The sequence below is a fragment of the Heloderma suspectum genome, chromosome 1 (assembly GCF_057233095.1).
Source record: "Heloderma suspectum isolate Gila_16-S chromosome 1, 16-S_ref, whole genome shotgun sequence".
Classification (NCBI taxonomy): Eukaryota; Metazoa; Chordata; class Lepidosauria; order Squamata; family Helodermatidae; genus Heloderma; species Heloderma suspectum.
The window spans coordinates 296,183,628-296,204,189 of record NC_139458.1 but is presented as its reverse complement, the minus strand read 5'-3'; the positions used below and the strand labels follow the sequence as shown (position 1 = coordinate 296,204,189).

At 43.8% G+C, this 20,562-nt stretch overlaps 1 protein-coding gene across 1 annotated transcript in view; it reads right to left on the bottom strand.

Annotated features, from left to right (window-relative positions):
- The window catches only part of COL19A1 (collagen type XIX alpha 1 chain), a 305,569-nt gene that overhangs the window by 49,801 nt on the left and 235,206 nt on the right, over positions 1 to 20,562 (bottom strand). Inside the window, exons 21-29 of the mRNA XM_084831091.1 lie at positions 17,664 to 17,708; positions 13,095 to 13,148; positions 11,723 to 11,812; positions 11,167 to 11,211; positions 11,007 to 11,084; positions 7,735 to 7,770; positions 7,237 to 7,290; positions 6,837 to 6,890; positions 2,564 to 2,605 (exon numbers count right to left, since the gene is read on the bottom strand). Coding sequence (XP_084687217.1) covers positions 2,564 to 2,605; positions 6,837 to 6,890; positions 7,237 to 7,290; positions 7,735 to 7,770; positions 11,007 to 11,084; positions 11,167 to 11,211; positions 11,723 to 11,812; positions 13,095 to 13,148; positions 17,664 to 17,708 — 498 coding nt within the window. The remainder of the gene's footprint in view (positions 1 to 2,563; positions 2,606 to 6,836; positions 6,891 to 7,236; positions 7,291 to 7,734; positions 7,771 to 11,006; positions 11,085 to 11,166; positions 11,212 to 11,722; positions 11,813 to 13,094; positions 13,149 to 17,663; positions 17,709 to 20,562) is intronic.

Genomic DNA, 20,562 nt, shown 5'->3' with positions numbered 1-20,562 from the left:
CAATCACAATGACAGCCATCTCTTTCAGGCTTCATGGTCATCCCCGCCAGAAAAGCTTTGCTATTCCCTTTTTTCCTCTGACACTTATTAATCCTGGAACCCCAGCCTAACAGTTGCCACAGACATTCTGTTACAAATTCAGAAAGCTGTGGAGATTAATCTACCAGCAAAGATTAGATGAGAGAAGCTCATGTTTTTAATATTTAAAGATCAGGGCATGAATGTTTTCTGTTACTGTGAAGAGTGTGTGGATTCAGACAACCCATTAACTAAGCACTAATGCTGCAACTGAATTTATCACTAGTGAGCTTTCCTTCCAATGATTGGATTGCTTACACAGGATGAGAACACTATTACCAAAACAGGCAACATGTGAGGGACGTGTAATAATAACAATAATAATGAGAGCCAGTGTGGTGTAGTGGCTAGAGTGTTGGAAACTCACTGGGTGACTTTGGGCCAGTCATAGACTCTCAGCCTAACCTACCTCACAGGGGTGTTGTTGTGAGGATAAAATGCAGGAGAAGGAGGATAATGTACACTGCCTTGGGTTCCTTAAGGAGGAAAAAAGGCGGGATATAACAAAACTAGCGGAGATGACAGTATTCCAGCTGAGCTATTTAAAATCCTATAAGATGATGCTGTTAAAGTGCTGCACTCAATATGCCAACAAATTTGGAATACTCAACAGTGGCCACAAGACTGGAAAAGGTCAGTTTACATTCCAATTCCAAAGAAGGGCAATGCCAAAGAGTGTTCAAACTACCGTACAATTGCGCTCATTTCACATGCCAGCAAGGTGATGCTCAAAATCCTACAAGCTAGGCTTCAGCAGTATGTGAACCGAGAACTACCGGAAGTACAAGCTGGGTTTCGAAGAGGCAGAGGAACTAGAGATCAAATCGCCAACGTTCGCTGGATCATGGAGAAAGCAAGAGAATTCCAGAAAAACGTCTATTTCTGCTTCATTGACTACGCTCAAGCCTTTGATTGTGTGGATCACAACAAACTGTGGCAAATTCTTAAAGAGATGGGAGTACCAGACCACCTTACCTGTCTTCTGAGAAACCTGTATGAGGGCCAAGAAGCAACAGTAAGAACCAGACATGGAACAAGCGATTGGTTCAAAATTGGGAAAGGAGTACGACAAGGCTGCATATTGTCGCCCTGCTTATTTAACTTATATGCAGAGTACATCATGAGAAACGTCGGGTTGGATGAATCACAGGTCGGAATTAAGATTGCCGGGAGAATGATCAACAACCTCACATATGCAGACGATACCACCCTAATGGCAGAAAGTGAAGAAGATCTAAAGAGCCTCTTGTTGAGGGTGAAAGTGGAGAGTGCAAAAGTTGGTTTGAAACTCAACATTAAAAAAACGAAGATCATGGCATCTGTCCCCATCACTTCCTGGCATATAGAAGGGGAAGAAACGGAAGCAGTGACAGATTTTACTTTCTTGGGCTCCAAGATCACCGCAGATGGTAACTGTAGCCATGAAATTAAAAGACGCTTGCTCCTTGGGAGGAAAGCTATGGCAAACCTAGACAGTGTAGTAAGAAGCAGAGACATCACCTTGCCGACAAAGGTCTGTATAATCAAAGCTATGGTTTTCCCAGTAGTAACGTACGGCTGTGAGAGCTGGACTATAAGGAAGGCTGAGCGCCGAAGAATTGATGCTTTCGAACTGTGGTGCTGGAGAAGACTCTTACGATCCAAAGCCCCTCCTTTTCTTAGTTTGGGCCCCCAACCTCCACCATGCCCAGGCTAGCATTGGTATTTTCCCTCTCACTGAAATCAATGAGGGCAGGGGGGTGGGGGAATAACTGAGATCCAGTAAAGGAAAAACCACTCAAGAACTGCCTCCCACCTCCTATCCTGGTGGCTTGTGTTCAGGCAGGGCTTGGGATGTGGAGGTGGCTCAACACCAGATCTCCCCACCAGGACACATTTGGATTGCTCCACCATTGTATAACTTTCTGTATTATCTTGAGCCCCAATCCAATAAAGCCATGTGAGTACACAGGGGGCAACCACCTATCCAGCCAATTTTTAAAAAAAGTTTCCATCAGAGTTGCTCACATCGCTGAAAAGGTATGCTGCATTTTAAAGTGGAAAGTGGTTTGCCTTGTCAGCACTATGAGCTCCTTCAGTGGAAAACTTCCAGTACATGACACGATTATCTTAAGTAAAATGATCAAGTATGAATAATAAAGCAGGTCCATGACAGTGTGTTCATTTGAGTTGAGCTTAGAGTACATCTGTATGGGAGCTTTCCTGTGTTTCCGATTTCTGACAGTCAGCAGCAAAACAGAAGTACAAGTCGACCTATTAAAATTAGGAACTAAAGATAAGAGTGCTATCATCTGCACTGATATTGCAAATCCCACTGCCTCTAGTGATTTGGCCATCTGCAGACAGATGGGTAGAGAGCTGGTGCATGCCAAATCACCAGAAACATGTGACCAACATTGCTGAGGGAGTGCACCTAATCTGCCAAAAAACAGCCTGTAAGAGGTAACTTTTAATAACCAGCCCATGCTGCAGAAAATGCTGTTACCTTCAGAAAAGCACCCATGTCTCCAAGAAGAGGAAGAGCAACCTGCAAATCAAACAGACAGTTGTACAGGTGCTTTCTTAATCCTTAAGCACATTTTGTACAATACAATACAACAGAGAGAGAGAGACCACTTCTGAACATTCATCCCACAATTCACTTGTGTGAATGGTAACAAAATACAATATATTATACCACAAATAAGACCCTTCTCCTGTCTGCATATGAACATAGGTGCAGCCAGTGCAGCAGGACACGAGGAGAGGCGGGAGGTCTGTATGAACCTCCCATATCCCCATCCAGCCCTTCTCCTCATCTTGATAAAAGGTACTTGTTCTCTGAGCATGAGTAACAGAGGAAGCATTCCTATGGCCTCCAGACAGTGTCTAGATAGCATAGGATTTTTTGGTTTCTGGGAACTGAGCTCGGAGCCAGCAGGGTTCTGAACTCAGTTCCCAGAAACTGCACTCCCCTCCCCCTCCCAGGCAGCACAGTTTTTCCCCGTCCCCACGCTCGTAACCGCAGCGTGGAGCGGGTGAAAAGGGGGCATTCCTGGGGGTGGGGAGGAGACTGTGGAAGCGTCGTTACAATGCTTCCTATGTGCTGCCTGGCTTCTGCCCCTCCTGCTCCGACGTCCCCAGTTAGACAGCCAGTCTCGCCGCAAATGCAGGGTGGGCAGAGGGTAGAGGAGAGGAACCCCTCTGTTCTCTACCCTCCCTGCATTGGATAGTCAGCTGCCTCTGAGTTCGGAGTACAGTCGGGCTGACCATCCCAAATAGGATTGAGCCCTTAGGAACATAGAAACTTGCCTTATACCAAGTCAGACCCTTGGTCTGTCCAGCCCAGTACTGTTGACGCTGACTAGCAGCAGCTCTCCAGGTTTCAGGCAGGAGTTTTTCAGCTCTGCCTGGATATGCCGAGGACTGAACCCGGGACCTTCTGCATGCAAAGCAGCTGCTCTGCCCCTGCGCTTTGGTCTTTCCACTTGCATTGGACATAGAGGGAGGTTTGGACTGGGATACAGGGATGACACCCAGCTGTAATTCTCCTTTTCTGCAGATTTAGTGGAAGTGTTGAATCAATGCCTAGGAGTTCTCAGTAACAAAAATGTCACATATTGCCTACAACCAGCTACAGAAATCTGGCTCAATGACAGAAGTACTCAGAAGCATTTAGTGGCCTGATCCTATATGAGCCAGTATACTGTGGGTCTTTTCCCACTTTACCTTCATTTCACCTAAAAATAAAGGTAATTCACTTTTACCATGTGTAAACTAGTTTACTATGCAAATATACTCGTCAGTGAGCCAGGACTGGCTGCTGTTCCCAGCTGAATATCTAATCGATGGCAAACTCAGGTGTGCCTCTGCGTAATGTCTGAAATGGCTCTGAGGCAGTTGATAGGATAAAGAATAGGGATGTGCGAACTGTCTGGGTTCTCTGGGTGCCTGCCCAGCACCTGCCCTCACTCACTGGTCCCCAGACTGTGTTCAAGCCCCTCCCATGCCTTGTCGAGGTCCATGGTCGCCATATTTTGAAAATGGTGATTGCAAAACTGTGCATATTTGCATATGCGTTAAAAAGTGCATTCTAGCATATGCAAATATCTGCATTTGCAAAAATGTGCATTTTTGCGCATACGCAGATATGCACATTTCTGCACTCACCACTTTATTTTTAAAAAAATGGTATCCGCGGAGCTCGACAAGGCTACCAGGGTGAGTGTGAGCTGCTCGCCGAGTGGGGGCAGAGGGCGAGCGTGGGCAGGGGCTCAGTGAGCGGGGCTTGGGGGTGCGGACAGGGCGGGTTCCGCCAGATTCCCGGATGGAGTCAGGTGCCCATGCCATCCCTAATCACGAACCGGGGGTCAGTGTCAACACGAAGACACAACGGACTCCCCTGCGCTGGAGGCAAACTTAGCTCCACCGTAACGGTTTGCCTTTCAGAGGCAGGCCACAGAGAAGGCAGGAGATCTTTGCAAGGCGCCCCACCTGCCCCTGTGCAAATATGCACTGACCATATTAAATCAGAAAGAAGGGCGATGCTGCTCTTCTAGCAAGCAGCCAGGGATGAGGACCCACTGAAAATCTTTAAATTCACCCCCAGAGTGCAAAATATTTCTTTATATGTCCTAAGCTCAAAATACTGCAAAGAGTAACTTTAGCTTAGAAATTACTTCTGTCAGGAAATGTAACATTCAGCATGGTATTTCTTCCAACCCACTGCTTGAATTTCCTTATGTAACACGGAGACCTGGAAAGAGGGACTCTAGGAGGGCCACTTGAATCGGCATTCCTTCTAGCTCGGTAGCAATACTCTAGGGGGTTGATTCAAAGGTAAGTTCGCAATCCTATGGCCACTGAACAGTGTCTAGACAGCCATAGGTTTTTTCGGTTTCTGGGAACTGACCCGCCACCTCGTAGGCGGCGTGGTTTTTCCCCATCTCTGCACTCATAAATGGAGCACATAGCAGCTGAAAACCGGGTGTTCCCAGAGGCGGGGAGGAGAGGAGACCGTGGAAATATCGATGCTTCCTATGCACTGTGCAGCCTCCCCCTCTCCCTCTATGAGGTCCCTAGCTAGACAGCCACAACTAACTGTCTAGCTGCAAATACAGGGTGGCCAGAGCACCTGTATTTGGCGTAGGGATGTCAGAGAATTCCGCCACGGATCTCGGTGAGGCTGAATGCCAGTGCATTCAGCCCCCCAAAATCTGTGGTGGAATGGTCTGCCCCCCCACCGCCCCACGGATCCCCCCCGGGATGAGACTTACCTGGGGCTGATGTTCCGGGCGGCGGCGACTCTGGTGGCGGCTTCGGCGGCGGCTGGTCTTCCGACTGGCTGCCACCACCGCCATTTGCAGTCTGGAGGGTGGTTTTTTTTTTTTTTTTTTACGGAGATGTGATAGGCTACGTAAAGATTTACGTAGCCTATCATGGCTGGGTTAAAAAAAAACAAAAAAACGCTACGGCCGCCGCCATTTGCGTTCCTTATTTTTGGCCATCTTAGTCTACGTAAATATTTACGTAGACTATTATGGCGAAAATTAAGGGGAACGCAACTAGCGTAGCGGGCGCTATTTTTATTTATTTTTATTTTCGCCATAATAGTCTACGTAAATATTTACATAGACTAAGACGGCCGAAAATAAGGAACGCAAATGGTGGCGGCCGTAGCCGCCGCCATTTGCGTATGCTGGGTTTTTTTGTTTTTTTTTACCCAGAGCCCTCCGCAGCTGGAAATCCGGCTGTGGACGGCTCTGGCCTGGGCCTGGCCAGCTGCTCCGCGGAGCCGCCGCGGAGCACAGCTGGCCATTCGAGGATTCCGGGGGGGAGGAACGGATCGCCTCCCCCCCTGTCGAGGATTCCGGGGGGAGGGACGGAACGCCTCCCCCTCCACCATAAACATAATCCGCGGAAAGGTAAGTGTCTTTGGTACATCCCTAATTTGGCGGAGCATGGAGATCCCCTCTGTGCTCTGCCTGCCCTGCATTGGAAAGTTGGCTGCCCCGAGAAATTCCTTCAAGTCCCAGCATTCCCCAGCCAGCCATGGCTGTCTGGTGAATTATGGGAGCTGTAGGGCTTTCTTTCTGTCTAAAGATGCATAGGATTGTGCCTTTAGACTGTTTCAAGTGCACGTCACTGACTTTAGTGGTACTATATTACATTGGTACAAGTGTTTGTCAAATAGAATTCTAAAACTTGGACTTAGGGATGTTGCGGGAGTCCAGGAAGGGGATGGAATCTGGCAGACTTCTCCCTGCTTGGCCTCCCAAACTCCAGCCCAGAGACTACTTCGCTTGTCCGACTTGGTGCACACCGAGCTGGTTCACCGAGCTGCCATTTTGTGTAAAAATGGTGGCTCGGCCTTTTTCATAAATCCCCATGGACCATTTACTCTTGTAACCTTGTGTAAATGGCACCTTTACAGCCACCATTTCCATAAGTGGCGATTTACGAAAAAGGCAGAGCCACCACTTTTACACAAAATGGTGGCCTAGCAAGGGATCGGGTGGCTGCATGCTGCTCGCTGGGTGCCCATGGACCACCCGCCAGCTCGCCGCACGTGGCTAACAGGGGCGGGCAGCCAGCAAGGGTCCAGTGAGCGGTGCATGGAATGGACAGGGCTGAGTTTGACCATCCCTACTGGGATGTATGCTTTCCCCCCCCATTCAACATATAAACCCAAATTTTCAAATGGGGGTGGTTCTTTGAGTAAATTTACAGCATTGACCCACTAACTGCAAATGTAGTAGAACTATGATGGATATACGTACTGTGTCACCTGGAGGTCCTGGAAGTCCTGGCTTTCCATCACGTCCTGGAATACCCTGTGCATATGTATATAAATATTTTATTTATTTATTTATTTACAATATTTATATACTGCTCCACATCAAAAGATTTCAGAGCAGTGAACAGCAAAGATAAAGGAATAAAATACCATGTTCAAACAATTAAAACATCTTAAAAAGAGACAAGTTCTGATAAGACCAAATTTAATAAACTGCAGCTGGTCACTCAAGGAAGGCTTCCTGAAAGAACAATGTCTTCAAGAGGCGCTGGAAGCAACACAACATTGGAGCCTGAGGCAGGGAGTTCCACAGGAAGGAGGCCACCACACCACAATGACCCCCTTTGACAAGGGACACATATTAACATTTGCCAAGAACTTACAGCAAGACCTGGGGTTCCTGGAGTTCCTGGTAATCCAGGGGGTCCTCTTGGGCCCTGAGGTAGAAACAAGTTGAGGCATCATGCATCAAGAAACAGCTGCATGATAAATACATAAAGAGCTTTTCTACACGGGGGTGTTAATCCGCTGTATCTACGTTTGATTTTGTCACAGAATTGAGATCCAAGCACTACACGAAGAGTGTTTCCTTTCCTGCTTTTCCACTAACCTCTAGGTAGCACTGTGGTATAGCAGAATAGTGCAAATACCAGTGTGAAAAAGGCATTTTCTGTCACTTCTACAAATAAATACCACATTTTCCCTGCTCTAAAAAAACTTGCTGAAAGTGTTCTTTAGACACAGAAGCAAAACTGGAGGGTCACTGTGTCATCTAAAGAACCCATAAACAATTGTGAGTAGGGAATGATGGGCGCACAATAAATGCCTCGTGTAGAAAAGCTCAAAAAGCATTCATGCAGATTTCCCATTATTTATCTTACCTGGAACCCCGGTGCCCCTGGAGGCCCTTTAGAACCCTGAGAGAGAGAGAGAGAGAGAGAGAGAGAGAGTTTTTCTTGCGTACAATGATTATGTCAGGAGCTAACTTGAAAAACAAGTTACAGACACTGGATCTCAGCACTGGAACAGTACAAATCTGTCCTAGCATTTGGTTACAAATCTCAGACTGAAATCCTATGCAGATGTACTTGGGAGTAAACTCCAGTGGACTCAGTAGAACTGATTTAAACATATATTGGCATGGGCTGCAAGTAATTTTTTGGCTGAAAGTGAAGTGTGTTAGAACTTGTGTGAACAATGAGAGAATATAAAACTGCTCATCAACCTATGAATTTTCATTCCAATAGCCTGAAGGACTATTGTCCAAACTATAGGGTGACCCTCTCTGCATTCTCAGGAGGCAGAAACTTTGAAGTGAAACACACAACCACCATGAAATCACACCCCTTATTGCTGGTCCCTAGATGGGAGGGAGCACCTGAGGTGGGGTTTTTATCATCCCTGAGATATTTTCCCACAACATGTTTTTACAAAGCTATGGAATTTGTCTGCTCTGTGAGTGACCCCTATCTTGGACCATCACCAGCAAAATTAATCCAGAATAACTATCTGGTTACATTGCTACAAAGTTAGCATAAAGTTAACTGTTATCATGAGAATTACATGTTGTATTTTATTTTACAAAACTGAAATCAGCGTACATCATTTAAAAAGATACAGATATTGAAAGCTCCCGAAGAATAAAAAAGTAACACATTAGATATTTCAAAATGTAGATGTGAATGTACAGTCATTTATTTCAGTTCATTCAAACAGTTATGCCCTCTGCTTCTGAACAAAAGAAGAAAATCAGACTGAGCTGGCTTCAAAGACCATGCTGGCTGAGGATGATGGCAACTGTAGTCCAACACATATGGAGGGCACCAGGTTGGAAAGGCTATTATACAGTATGCATGCTGTAATTAGAACACCATTCATTACTGACATCTGAGTAGCGAGATGATACAACTTGAACAATGGAATACTTGCTTTCCTTCCCTAAAAGCAAATACTTTGGAATTAACATTTTGACTATCTTGCCTACTTACAGTGTCAAAGGGCACAGGCAATGTTGAAAAGCAGAGGCCAGTGAGTGGGGGAGAATGAAATGATCCTCAGCAAAAATTGCCCTGTATGAAGTGTGTAGGAAGGAGGACATTCCCCAGCTATCATGTACTGGTCACAAGACTGTGCAAGTCATAGCTGCATTCCTGTCATGGTGGGAAAAGTATTTCAGGAATGGATTAGTTGTTTTAATTCATTTTTTAAACGGGCCTACCCTGAGAACTTGGAGAAGGTAACCGTTTTTTGGTTTTTTTAGGAGCTATAAAATGATGAATGAAATCTTCCTAAAAGATAAAATATTGCATGCTATTATACCCTAAACACAAAGTACCAAATGGCGGGTTAACCCTGGCCATTGAAAGCCAGTCCAAATAAGATCACACAGTCCCATACTTGGGACCCTTGCTGATTCATCAGCAAAAATATACAGGTAAAAGGGTTGTTCTTAGTCAATTGAGTAGCTTATAGTAGTGGAAAGGAGGTACATTTCTAGGTTAATATTTATTGATTAATGGACAGTATCCAGTGCTGACACTCCACTTACATCATTGATATAGTGCCAGCGCCATTGACCTCTAGCACAACACCCAGACCACAATTCCATTTTGGTGTGAGGAGAGCAAGCAGCTGGTTTATTGCTGTTGTGCACTTCCAGTACGTATAAAGGGGTGGATGAAGGTGAATAAATTCACATGCTTGCATGTCCACTAAGGAATAAAGAAGTGGGAAGAGGAAATTGGTGGTGGAGGGGAGAGAGACGAAGGCAGTTATTACAGCAAGACAGGATGTACCTGCATGCACTCCTTCTTTTTTAAAATTATACTGGAAGTGCACATTAGCAGCAGACCAGCTGCTTGCTCTCCTCACATCAAAATGGATTTGCGGTCTTTAGTCTTTTTACTGAAACTACATGTGTATAACCGAACACACAAACAGTTTCCCTCCATGTTGCACTGTTATGAGCAGGAAAGTAGAAGTGCTCCATCTGAAATGAAAAATGGCAACGTAGGCATGATGAAATTATGGATTGCTTATAGTTCACCATGCAGGTATAACAGAGTTGCACAAGAACTCCTTTAAAAAAATTAAAAATGAGGAAAGGCACTCTCATACAGAATAGTTGTAACTGCATGAAGAGGAGATATCAAAGTCTTCCATTTTGTATGCTCCCCTCCAAGGAAAGCTAAAGTTTTGTGGCTCCATGAAAACATAGTACAATAAAGGATGTATTATCAGCCATTACAGCAATTACAGATGTGGGTACCGGAAACAAAGCAGCACAGAACTCTGACAATGTGTTCTCAGAATCTGCCCCTCAATAACAACACAGCACATATCATAACCACACACCAAGAAAAATGCTGGAAAGTTACAATATTAAACACCCCCTCTAGTTGATGTTTGTGCTATTATGTGGGCCTTTAAAAAGTAACAGATTTTCTGTGCAATGGGAAAACAAGGGAGAAACAGGGGAGGCGGCAGCATGGGAGGATTACAGGAGCATGACAGCATCATATAGATTCCCTGTAAAATCCCATGTACAAGGCAAGATGATAGCACTTTAAAAGCCTAATTTGGAAGCACCTTTACACTCTGGAAAGAACAAGAATCTTTGGGTAATAGCCAATGTTATTTCTAAGTACAGTAGACCCATTACAATTAATGAGACTAACTTAAGTGTCATTTCAATTAGTCTACTCTACATGGACCCATGAGCCACAACTAACATAAGTGCCATTCATTTCAATGGGTCTATTCTATGTAGGATGAACATTTGATACTACCCATTGTTATGTCCCTTGTTTTATTATGTAGCAATGCACAATTCCCTTCTCCCCCTTCTCTTGACAATCGCAAAAACAAAAGTAGAAAAGAGTTCACATAGCTGTTTGTTTGAGATTTCCCTACCAGCAGGTGGGGGGGAGGGAGGAATCATGCTCTAGATTGCTGGAGTGGGATCATGGAAACATATGTCCCTGTAATGTCCTCACCCATTGTGACAATTTTATCATTTCTGTACAGTGGGAAAGAAATGATGCATCAACAATCATATATCAAATGGGGAGTTGCTATCAAGGTTGTATCATTTAAATAATTGTCCCACATAATACCTGGCATGAAAGTCACACAAAATGGATTCTGTACGTACAGGAAAGCCTTGGGTTCCATTTCCTACTGGACCCATCTCTCCAGGAGGCCCTTGTACCCCAGGCAGTCCTCTTTCACCCTGAAGGAGGAACAAATCTTTGTTTTAAACCATTCATTATACAAAACATTTAAAAACAAGAATTGTAACAGGTTTTCCCTACCTTAGGCCCCCGTGGACCTATTGTTCCAGGAGTGCCTGCTGGTCCCTAAAATAAAATAAAATAAAAAATAAGATCTTGAAGGCAGTGTCTGATTTAATTTTGCAGTAATCAGTGAATTTTCCAGCCACTGTTAGTCAGCATTCCTAAATTAAAAAGAAAAAACCCTGAAGCCATATTTCTGCTACTGTAAAGCTTAAAATACCAGACAAATCACTTTACAACGACACTTAATTGTACTTATGTTAGTTCCAAAATTAATACGTATAGCATCATTTCTGGGCTAAACACTTTAAGGGGTGGAGAAGCTGCAAAGAGCATTATGGAACAAAAGACTATGGAGACAGAACAGAAATGAGTGGCTTGTGTATGAGACTCATTTGGAGCTCTCTGCTCTAGAAGCATATTTTTCCCACAGTGCCCTGGTTATGGCACAATAGATCCAAATTATGTGAGTTTATCTTTGAAGTGCTCATATACGGGTGGCCCTGCCTTGGGGCAGGGGTTTGTTTTGATGTTCTCCTGGTCTTCATCTGCAATATAATTCTATGGTACCTACTGGTTTTCCTGAAGGACTTGATCCTGGAGGTCCTGTGTCACCTTTAGCACCTGGAGGCCCAGGGGGGCCAGTGATTCCACCAGAATCCCCCTGTGTCATAAAGATTAAAACAATGCTTATTTCATAGAAAGAAGGAAGCCAGAAGTGCCTAAGGAATATACTTTATCTTGGCTGTTTGGATAGTTACATCTTCACTTTATTTCATGATTGTCAGGACTAGAGCTGTGAAGGCTTGGGAAAATCCAGAAAAATTCAGATAAAACCAGTCCCCCCCCCCCGCTTTTTTCCAAGGACCGTTTTTGTTTTTTTCCAAAAAATTTGAAAAATTGAACAGCTTTGGAATATGCAATATTTTCTTTTAGAACATAAGACAAGTGTCCATATATTGTTATGAAACCTTTACTCCCCCCCTCCCACAAATGGTTTTTAAAAATGATGACATAAGAAGCCTTTTAAAGAAAGACTAGAGATGTAAAATATCTGGAAATAATGAAGCCACGGGGAAAAATGTTTTTAATCCTCTCTGTAGGATAATTTGCACAGTTATTTCTTCCATTTCTTATTAAAATTATTGATCCAATGTATCTTTTACTGACAGGCATACCCTAAAGCAACAAAGAGACTTTAGATCTTCAAGAGTGCTTAAAAATTAAGTACTGCTTATTTTTCAATTTTTCCCCAAATGTCTGTTTTTTCCAGAAAAAACAACAGTGGGAAAAATGTTTTTTTTCCCATGGCTTCAAAATTTCCGGAAATTTTACATTTCTAGTCAGGACACCTGCCTCTTGATCAGAAAATGCAAGAACGTCTTCAAAATTGGCACTTTCCTAGCTATAGTCCCAGTAGCCTTAATTTTGCCAGCCAATGCACTGTTATATCATCCATATCCAGTACCTAAGTCAATGGGATCTTTTCTATTTCTCAAAATTTCATTTGAGTCTGTTTGACAGTTGGCCAGATATAACTCTGCAGATGCATGAAAACTGGTCCGAACTGTGAATTCTTATTTTGTTCAGCAGCAGGAAAAGATTTCTTCTCATGCAGTGAACAGGTCTTTTCTCCTGCACGCCTACCGCGCCCATGCCACTGGAAGAGGCTTCTCAGCCTTTAGCTGGAGGGCAGCAGTGAGTGCTATTCAGCTGAGGCAAAAGCTGTAATTCCATTTGAACCTCTTGCCTAACTCCATGTCCCATTCCAGACTGCTCTCTCACTGAACACAAAGCCAACACAAAGCCAGTAAGCTACGCTGGATGTTTCAGATTGGACAAGATAAAAACCATAATGTGGCTGTGGCAGTTATACTCAAAGTAGTATCTGGGAATCTTTTACCTAATTTGTGAGCCATTTACTTAATCTATATTGCAAAACATACCTTTTCTCCTTTAATCCCTGGTTTTCCAGGTATTCCATGTTCTCCTGGTAAGCCCTAGTTAATTAAGAAGAAAACTTTAACGCCTTGCACTTCACATCACCTGGTCAGTTAAAAGAGGGCTAATTTTGAATAGCTACAGTAGATGGTAGGCTTCACTAAGATTTTCTTTCTTGAAATGGCAGGCATACAAAATGCTTGCTAAAAGAGTGAAATATTCTACTAAAAATCTTTATATTCCTTATGGCAGACCCTGATCCTTATGCATGGCTTAGAAAAGCTGCAGGCATCCATAACCAGTAAAGTACATACCCATTTAAAATCTTCAGAGAGTCTTGTGGCACCTCAAAGACTAACACATTTTTTTCTAGAGTCAAAACCCAGCATCTTTATGGTGCTACAAGACTCTTTGTAGTTTTTGCTGCAAATGCTAAGGTGGCTATCCCTCTGGAAATTTAAAATCTTGTAACTCAAGAGTCAAAGTTTCTTCCCTTCATGGATGACTGGCTCTGGACTTTCATAGTTAAGACTGGCAATATGCTCTTGGGTTTAATAAAAACTGTCATAAAAACAGATGTTATTTACTTGGGGTCAGTTTTTTTTTTTGGTCTTCCCTCAAAGAGTGAAACATCCAGTCGTTAGTTTTATACACTCGAAGGATGTAATCGAAAAAGTCTGAGATAATTACAGTGCTAAATTATTCCTAGCCAGCTTTGCTTAAATAAGGTTGGTTTAAACATTCCAGCTGCAAGTTTCATTATCCATTCTTGCTCTCTTTCCATCAGTTCCTTTAAATGCAAGGGCATGAAAAATGAAATAAACTGGAATCCATCTAAACAAATGGGGCATTTTAAGGAGAAGTCTACAGTATTGGGTTTAAAATTTGCTATATTTGCTATAGATGAGACAACTCTGGAATAAATTCTTATGAAGAAAAGTATAGAATTGTAAAGCCTTGTGGCTGTTTAAATTAATTTTATTCAAGGAGGTGGTGCATCTCTCTCCTTTATGTGCCTGAGGTATATTTCACAGCAAATGGCAGAGATTGTCAAAAAAAGAATATTTCTTGCAATCATGCCAACTATACTATATGAATTCATGAGAAAAAAAAAGAATTATTTCCATTAGAAAATACATGAAAGGCACATCCCTTTTACTTTTCTTTGGAAAGAGAAACTTTCAGCTTTTTAGCACTGGCAGAATGAGTGACTGGCATTTACATATGAATAGGAATATTGAAGAAACTGCTGTTCTTTTTTATTTATTCTGCTCTGCAAATGTAAGAGAAACACCTGTATGCTTCATACAGTTGTCTATTTAGACAATTTTAAAGCGTGTTTTTTTTTTAAGGAAGGTGTCATGTGATTAGAATATACTGATTGCTTTTCAGTAATAGAAACTAATGATTATGTTGTGAATGGCAAACATGTGCTGAATTTTCCTGCAACCACATTCCTGGCCTTCAAAACTGCGATGGGAGAATCTAACAGTACCCTACAAAAAATACAGCTGAAGTGTAGATAGCATACCTGCTATATTGTTGCTATTAAAAGGTCTGAGTGTATAACACCAATTCCGGCTCACTTGCATTGGCTGCCTGTATGTTTCTGAGCCCAATTCAAGATGTTGGTTTTAAGCTATAAAGCCTAACACGGCTCGGGATTACAATACCTGAGTGCCTCTCCTGACCTGAACCTACCTGGACACTATGATTGACATCAGAGGCCTTCCTCTGAGTGCCTCCTCCCAGGGAGGCTCAGAAGGTGGCAACAAAGGATAGGGCCTAGTCAGTGGTGGCTCCCCGATTTTGAACGCTCTCCCCACTGAGGCCTGCCTGGCACCAACACTGTCATCTTTCCGGCACCAGGTTAAGACTGTCCTCTGCTTCAGGCATTTATGTCAGTTGTTTTTATCAGGTCCAGCATCTTATTGTAACTGTTTTTACCTTTTTAAATTGTTTTAAATTTTGTATGTTAGAGATTCTATATTATGTTTTTATTATCTTGTATTGTGGTGTTCATTTTTGTGAACAGCCCAGACAGCTTCAGCTATTGGACAGTACAGAAATGAAATTAAATAAACTAATAATCACATATGTATCCTATTCTTCCTACAATGAGCTCAGGATGGCATACCTGGATGTGGGACCCCACTTTAACCTCATAATAGGGTTAGGTTGAGATAAGAGAGTGTCAATGGCCCAAGATCACCTAGTGATCTTCATGGGGATTTGAACTCTGATCTCCCCAGCAGCCACCACAGCAATACACACTTTTTCAGCATTTGTAAACCAAGTTTTCAATGTGACTTTATAAAACCTGGTCTCAGAAGAGAAGGGAACATCACAAACTCTTAGCACACACAATTTTAGGGCAAGGACCAAAATTAGAAACCCTGTGCTAGTAATGTGCCTCGGAAAGCAATATGAATGATTGCGTCCCTAAATTGGCTGCAGCCAAGCTACTTTGAGGGAAGGGCTATAGCTCAGTGTAGAGCACATGTGCTGTATGTAGGAAGCTCTGGGTTCAATTCCTGGCATCGCCAGGTAGAGCTAGGAAAGACTCCTGTCTGAAACCCTCAAGTCACTGCCGGTCAATGTAGACAACACTGAGCTAAATGGACCATTGGTCTGACACACTGTAAGGCAGCTTTATATGTTCATGTGCAAGAATGCACCTGGATTGCCACTTTTGCAATGTATAGCACCAGTATATTATTCAGCAGAGTCCTTGGGCTTGGATACACGGTGACTAACGTGTGAGGGCAAAGCAGCCTCTTGTGCAAGCAGCATGGGGGGTCCGTTACACTTGAGCAACAGGACAGACAAAGCATATTCAAGTTATACACATTCATACAGGGACTTTGAGCAATAAAAGCTACAAGTGGGACCTGCAACAAAACATTGCAGCATGGAGTGCTTCTGGTCAGGATTCCAGCCAGCCACTAATGCCCTTGTCCAGGATCCCCTGTCCCATTCCTCCTCCCCATTGTATTTCTGTCCGCCCCGCCCCACCCCCAGACACTTAGCATTCTGTGGCTGCTGAGCATGCTCAGTTCTCACTGGATTGTTTCATGCACCTCTCCCACCCCTTGGTTTTTTCCCCAAAGGTTTTTTTTATACTTCTGCTAGAATTGACGTTTTTCCAAGCCTGCTGATACCTACCTTTTGTGCGTGGATGCTGCCATTTTGGCTACAAAAGGACTGGCATTCACAGAACTGAATCTGCTATTAGTATATATGAGTAAGAATTCAATACCTTTTCTATACCATTCCTTTTGGTGATTGAGTCAATCATAACAATAATTCTAAACACATTTTTCTTAAGTTAACTGCATTTAAATAATGAAGTGGTAAAGTGACATAAGCCTTGTTCTTAGAATGTATTCTTCTGTAGTTTCCATAGAAATTGAAAGAAGGTCTTCTTGTTTCTAGGTTGGTTCATATTATTCCTTACTTAGTAAGGGTGCAATCCTGTGCATGTTTGGACAGAAAGAAGTCTTACAACTCCCAGCATGCCCTAGCAAGCATGGCTGGCTGGGGCATGCTGGGAATTATAAGACTTTTTTTCTGTCTAAACAGGCGTAGGATTGTGCCCTAAGTTTCTTACAATGTAATCCACAGTCCATGTAAGACAGCAATGGATGAGTACTCAAGCTGGTCTTTTGAGGACTACATCACCCAAGATATTTTGTACTTGGGTGCAACGACTTATGCTGAGTACAAAACACACTTGCACCATATTTTCATTCACTTGTTATGGAAGGTCCACATTTGTTCAAACATGCTATTCCTTTTCCTTTCAAATACAAGATGAAGGGGCAAGGAAACTGTGTTTGGTATACACGGTCACTCTTTGTAAGGACAAAGGATGCATGTATTGTATATTTGGGTATCTATATTTAAGTATAAAATACCTTATGGGGAAACAACCCTAAGTGGTCTATTTCATATGCTCTTCAAAATATATCTGGCAAGAGTCTTTGTTGTTTCAGACCATAGTTTAGTGTTGTGAAAATGAACTTAGCCTTCCTCGGGGCTTGTGTACTCCCATGCCCTCTCTGACCTGGCTGGAAGGAGGAATTCAGAAGTGTTCACTTATGTTTTTGATTAGCTGAAGCTTGCTATGTTGTCTGAACCTGGACAAACTGTGGTTTTATTTTTTTTATTATTAAATTTATTAATCGCCCATCTGGCTGGTCACCCAGCCACTCTGGGCGATGTACAACATACAATAAAAACAGTTTAAAACAATAAAATTCTACAATAAAAACATTTTCTAAAATACCCTAACCCACCTAATAATACAAATAAAATTTGTATTATTTGCTAGATTGTCATGCTTATTGCAGAAGTTAGACGCAGATATAATGCACTGTGTACTAAACCACACAGAACGGCAGCAATAAAGCTAGGATTTCTGACTCCAAATCCCATGGGCTACACATCAATCACATCTCCTCTCATACTCCTTGTAAAAAGAGCAAACCAACAGTTCCCATAATATTATTTCATTGGCTAATATTTCACTTCAGTAATTTCTACACAATACAATAAAACAATACAATACTTACAACTTCTCCCGGTTGTCCTCTGGGGCCAACTTGTCCTGGGGATCCCTATAGTACAATTACAACCATTTGAGGGTGTGTTTTTTAATTTGCTTATATTATTATTATTATTATTATTATTATTATTATTATTATTATTATTATTATTTTAAATGGGTATACATTGGAGCAATAGGGATAGGAAGGGAAATGTCCCTTTTCTCAGATTCACATTTATAATATACTTTACCATACAAATATTCAAAGTGTCCTTACAGTGCAAATCAAAGCACCAAAAACTGGCAAAATATAGCTCCAACCCTACTAGTCTGACCTAGCCAACCTCTATGTGTGTAAAATCCAGGGACTAAAGGATTTATTTATTATATTTTTAACCCGCCCAATAACCAATATTCTCTGGTTGGATTACAAACAATTAAAAGACAGTTTGTACAACAGATCAGATGATGTGTTAAGTTTTTGTATGCAGAAGAAAGAAACCAACTCTGATCTAACTACACGCAGTACCTGTGCTCCACAAGCCATTGCACTGCAGGCAAGAGGCACTTCTTTAGAATCCGGCCCCCCGGAGTCCGTAGCAGAACAGACTACCCCCTCGCCACCCCCCGAAATTCCCCCGGGGTGGACCCTACCTGGCGGTGGCTGGTCCAGGTCGTCGTCTTCGTTCCGCAGCCATCCGCTGCCGGGCTGCGGAACAAAATGCCATCTGGCGTAGGGGATGCCATTTGCGTCCCTGCTCTTTGCCATGATAGGCTACATAAATATTTACATAGCCCATCACGGCCAAGGGCAGGGACACAAATGGCATCCCCTACGCTGGACACCATTTGCGGCCGCAGCCCGGCAGCAGGCGGAAGTCCGGCTGCAGGCAGCCCCGGCCGGCGGCTCCACAGACTTGCCACAGAGTGGAGCCGGCTGGACAGGATTCCGGGGGGAGGGACAGAGTATTCCGTACACCCCTACAGGACTCGCTGTGTTTGGGTAATCATTCAAAGGACTGCTCTTTCATGGGATAGAAAGAGAAACTATGGCCTCCAGAATGGCTTAGGCTGGATAAATCCTTCTTAAAAAGCATGAAGTGGTGCAACTCTGGGCCCAGCTTCATGAATATTTTATGTGCGGTAGATATGAAATAATGAAGGATAAAGGAACAATGGTGCCTATTAGGGATGTCGGAGAAATCTGTTTGAGGATGGAGTCTGGCAAGTTTTCGCCAACTTAGACTCTGGTTCACTCATCTGCGAGCTGGCCTGACTCTGCACACGACAAGTTGGGTCAGCTCGCAGATTTTCAAGGTTTTTCGATTTGCACAAAATTGAGGCCATAAATAGCCCAATTTGCCTAAAATTGTGGGTGTAAATGGTCTAATTTGCCCAAGTATGAGCCAAGTTGGGGGCGTTATGGGGATCTGATCTATCACGTGGCAGTGAGGGCAGCAAAAAAGGAATATTATGCTACCTGTATCGCATCCGCAGAGTGCTGTCCCAGGAGGCTGTTCCAGGTGGTCCAGAGCCTGGTCAGTCCAGTTGCTCCAGAACCGCTGGAGCATTCTAAGGCCTCCTGTGAGGCCTTGGCAAGGCACTTTGCAGATAAAATTGATCGGATTAGGAGTGTTATTCCGTGTGCCATGGATAAAGTTAGCGAGCAAGAGGCGGCCTGTGGCAAACTGGTTTTGTGGGATCGGTTCCAGCTTCTTCCTTCTGATGAAGTGGACAAGGTGCTTTCATCTGTAAGGCCGACCACCTGCTTACTTGATCCCTGCCCATCTTGGCTCATTATGATCTGAAGAGAGAGGCTGGGTGAGGGGATCAGGGTGGTGGTGAACGCCTCCCTTGAGGAGGGAGTGATGCCAGCAGCCCTCAAGGAGGCAGCGATAAGACCGCTTTTTAAAAAGCCCTCCTTGCATCCCCAAGTTTTGAACAACTTTCGCGCAGTTTCGAATCTGCCATTTTGGGCAAGGTGATTGAGTGGGTGGTGGTGATGCAGTTGAAGGCACACTTGGAAGAAGCTGATTATCTAGATCCATTTCAATTGGGCTTCAGGCCTGGGCATGGGACAGAAACGGCCTTGGTCGACTTGATGGATGATATGAGGAGGGCTTTGGATAGGGGTGAATGCTCCTTCCTTGTTCTCCTCGACCACTCAGCGGCTTTTGATACTGTTGACCACGGTATCCTCCTGGACCGCCTGGAGGGGTTGGGCATTGGAGACACTGTATTACAATAGTTCCAGTCCTTCCTCTCTGGCAGGTACCAGAGGGTAGCACTGGGAGAGGGGGTTTCCGACCCATGGCCACTCACTTGTGGGGTGCCACAGGGTTCCATCCTCTCCCCAATGCTATTTAACATCTATGTGAAGCTGCTGGGGGCTATCATCAGGAGGTTTGGGGTGCGGTGTCATCAATATGCGGATGACACGCAGCTCTACCTCTCGTTTAAATCTTCACCAAGATTGGTTGTAGAATCCCTGTCTGGAGATGGTGAGTGGTTGGATGGGGAGGAGTAAACTGAAGCTGAACCCTGACAAGACTGAGGTACTTTTGGTGGGAGACAAGAGGAAGTTGGGGGATGTTGACCTGGTGTTGAATTTGGTACAGCTACCCTTGAAAGACCAGGTCTGCAGCCTGGGGGTCATTTTAGACTCCCAGCTGTCCATGGAGGCTCAGGTGTCAGCTGTGAGCTGGACAGCGCTTTACCAACTCCATCTGATACAGCGGCTGGGCCCCTACCTTCCTGACCATCTGCTCCCATCGGTAGTTCATGCCCTGGTCTCCTCTTGTTTAGACTACTGTAACACGCTCTACATGGGGTTACCCTTGAAGATGGTTCAGAAGCTGCAGCAGGTACAGAACGCAGCAGCTTGCCTGATTGAAGGCAGCCGCCGGTGTGACCACATCACTCCG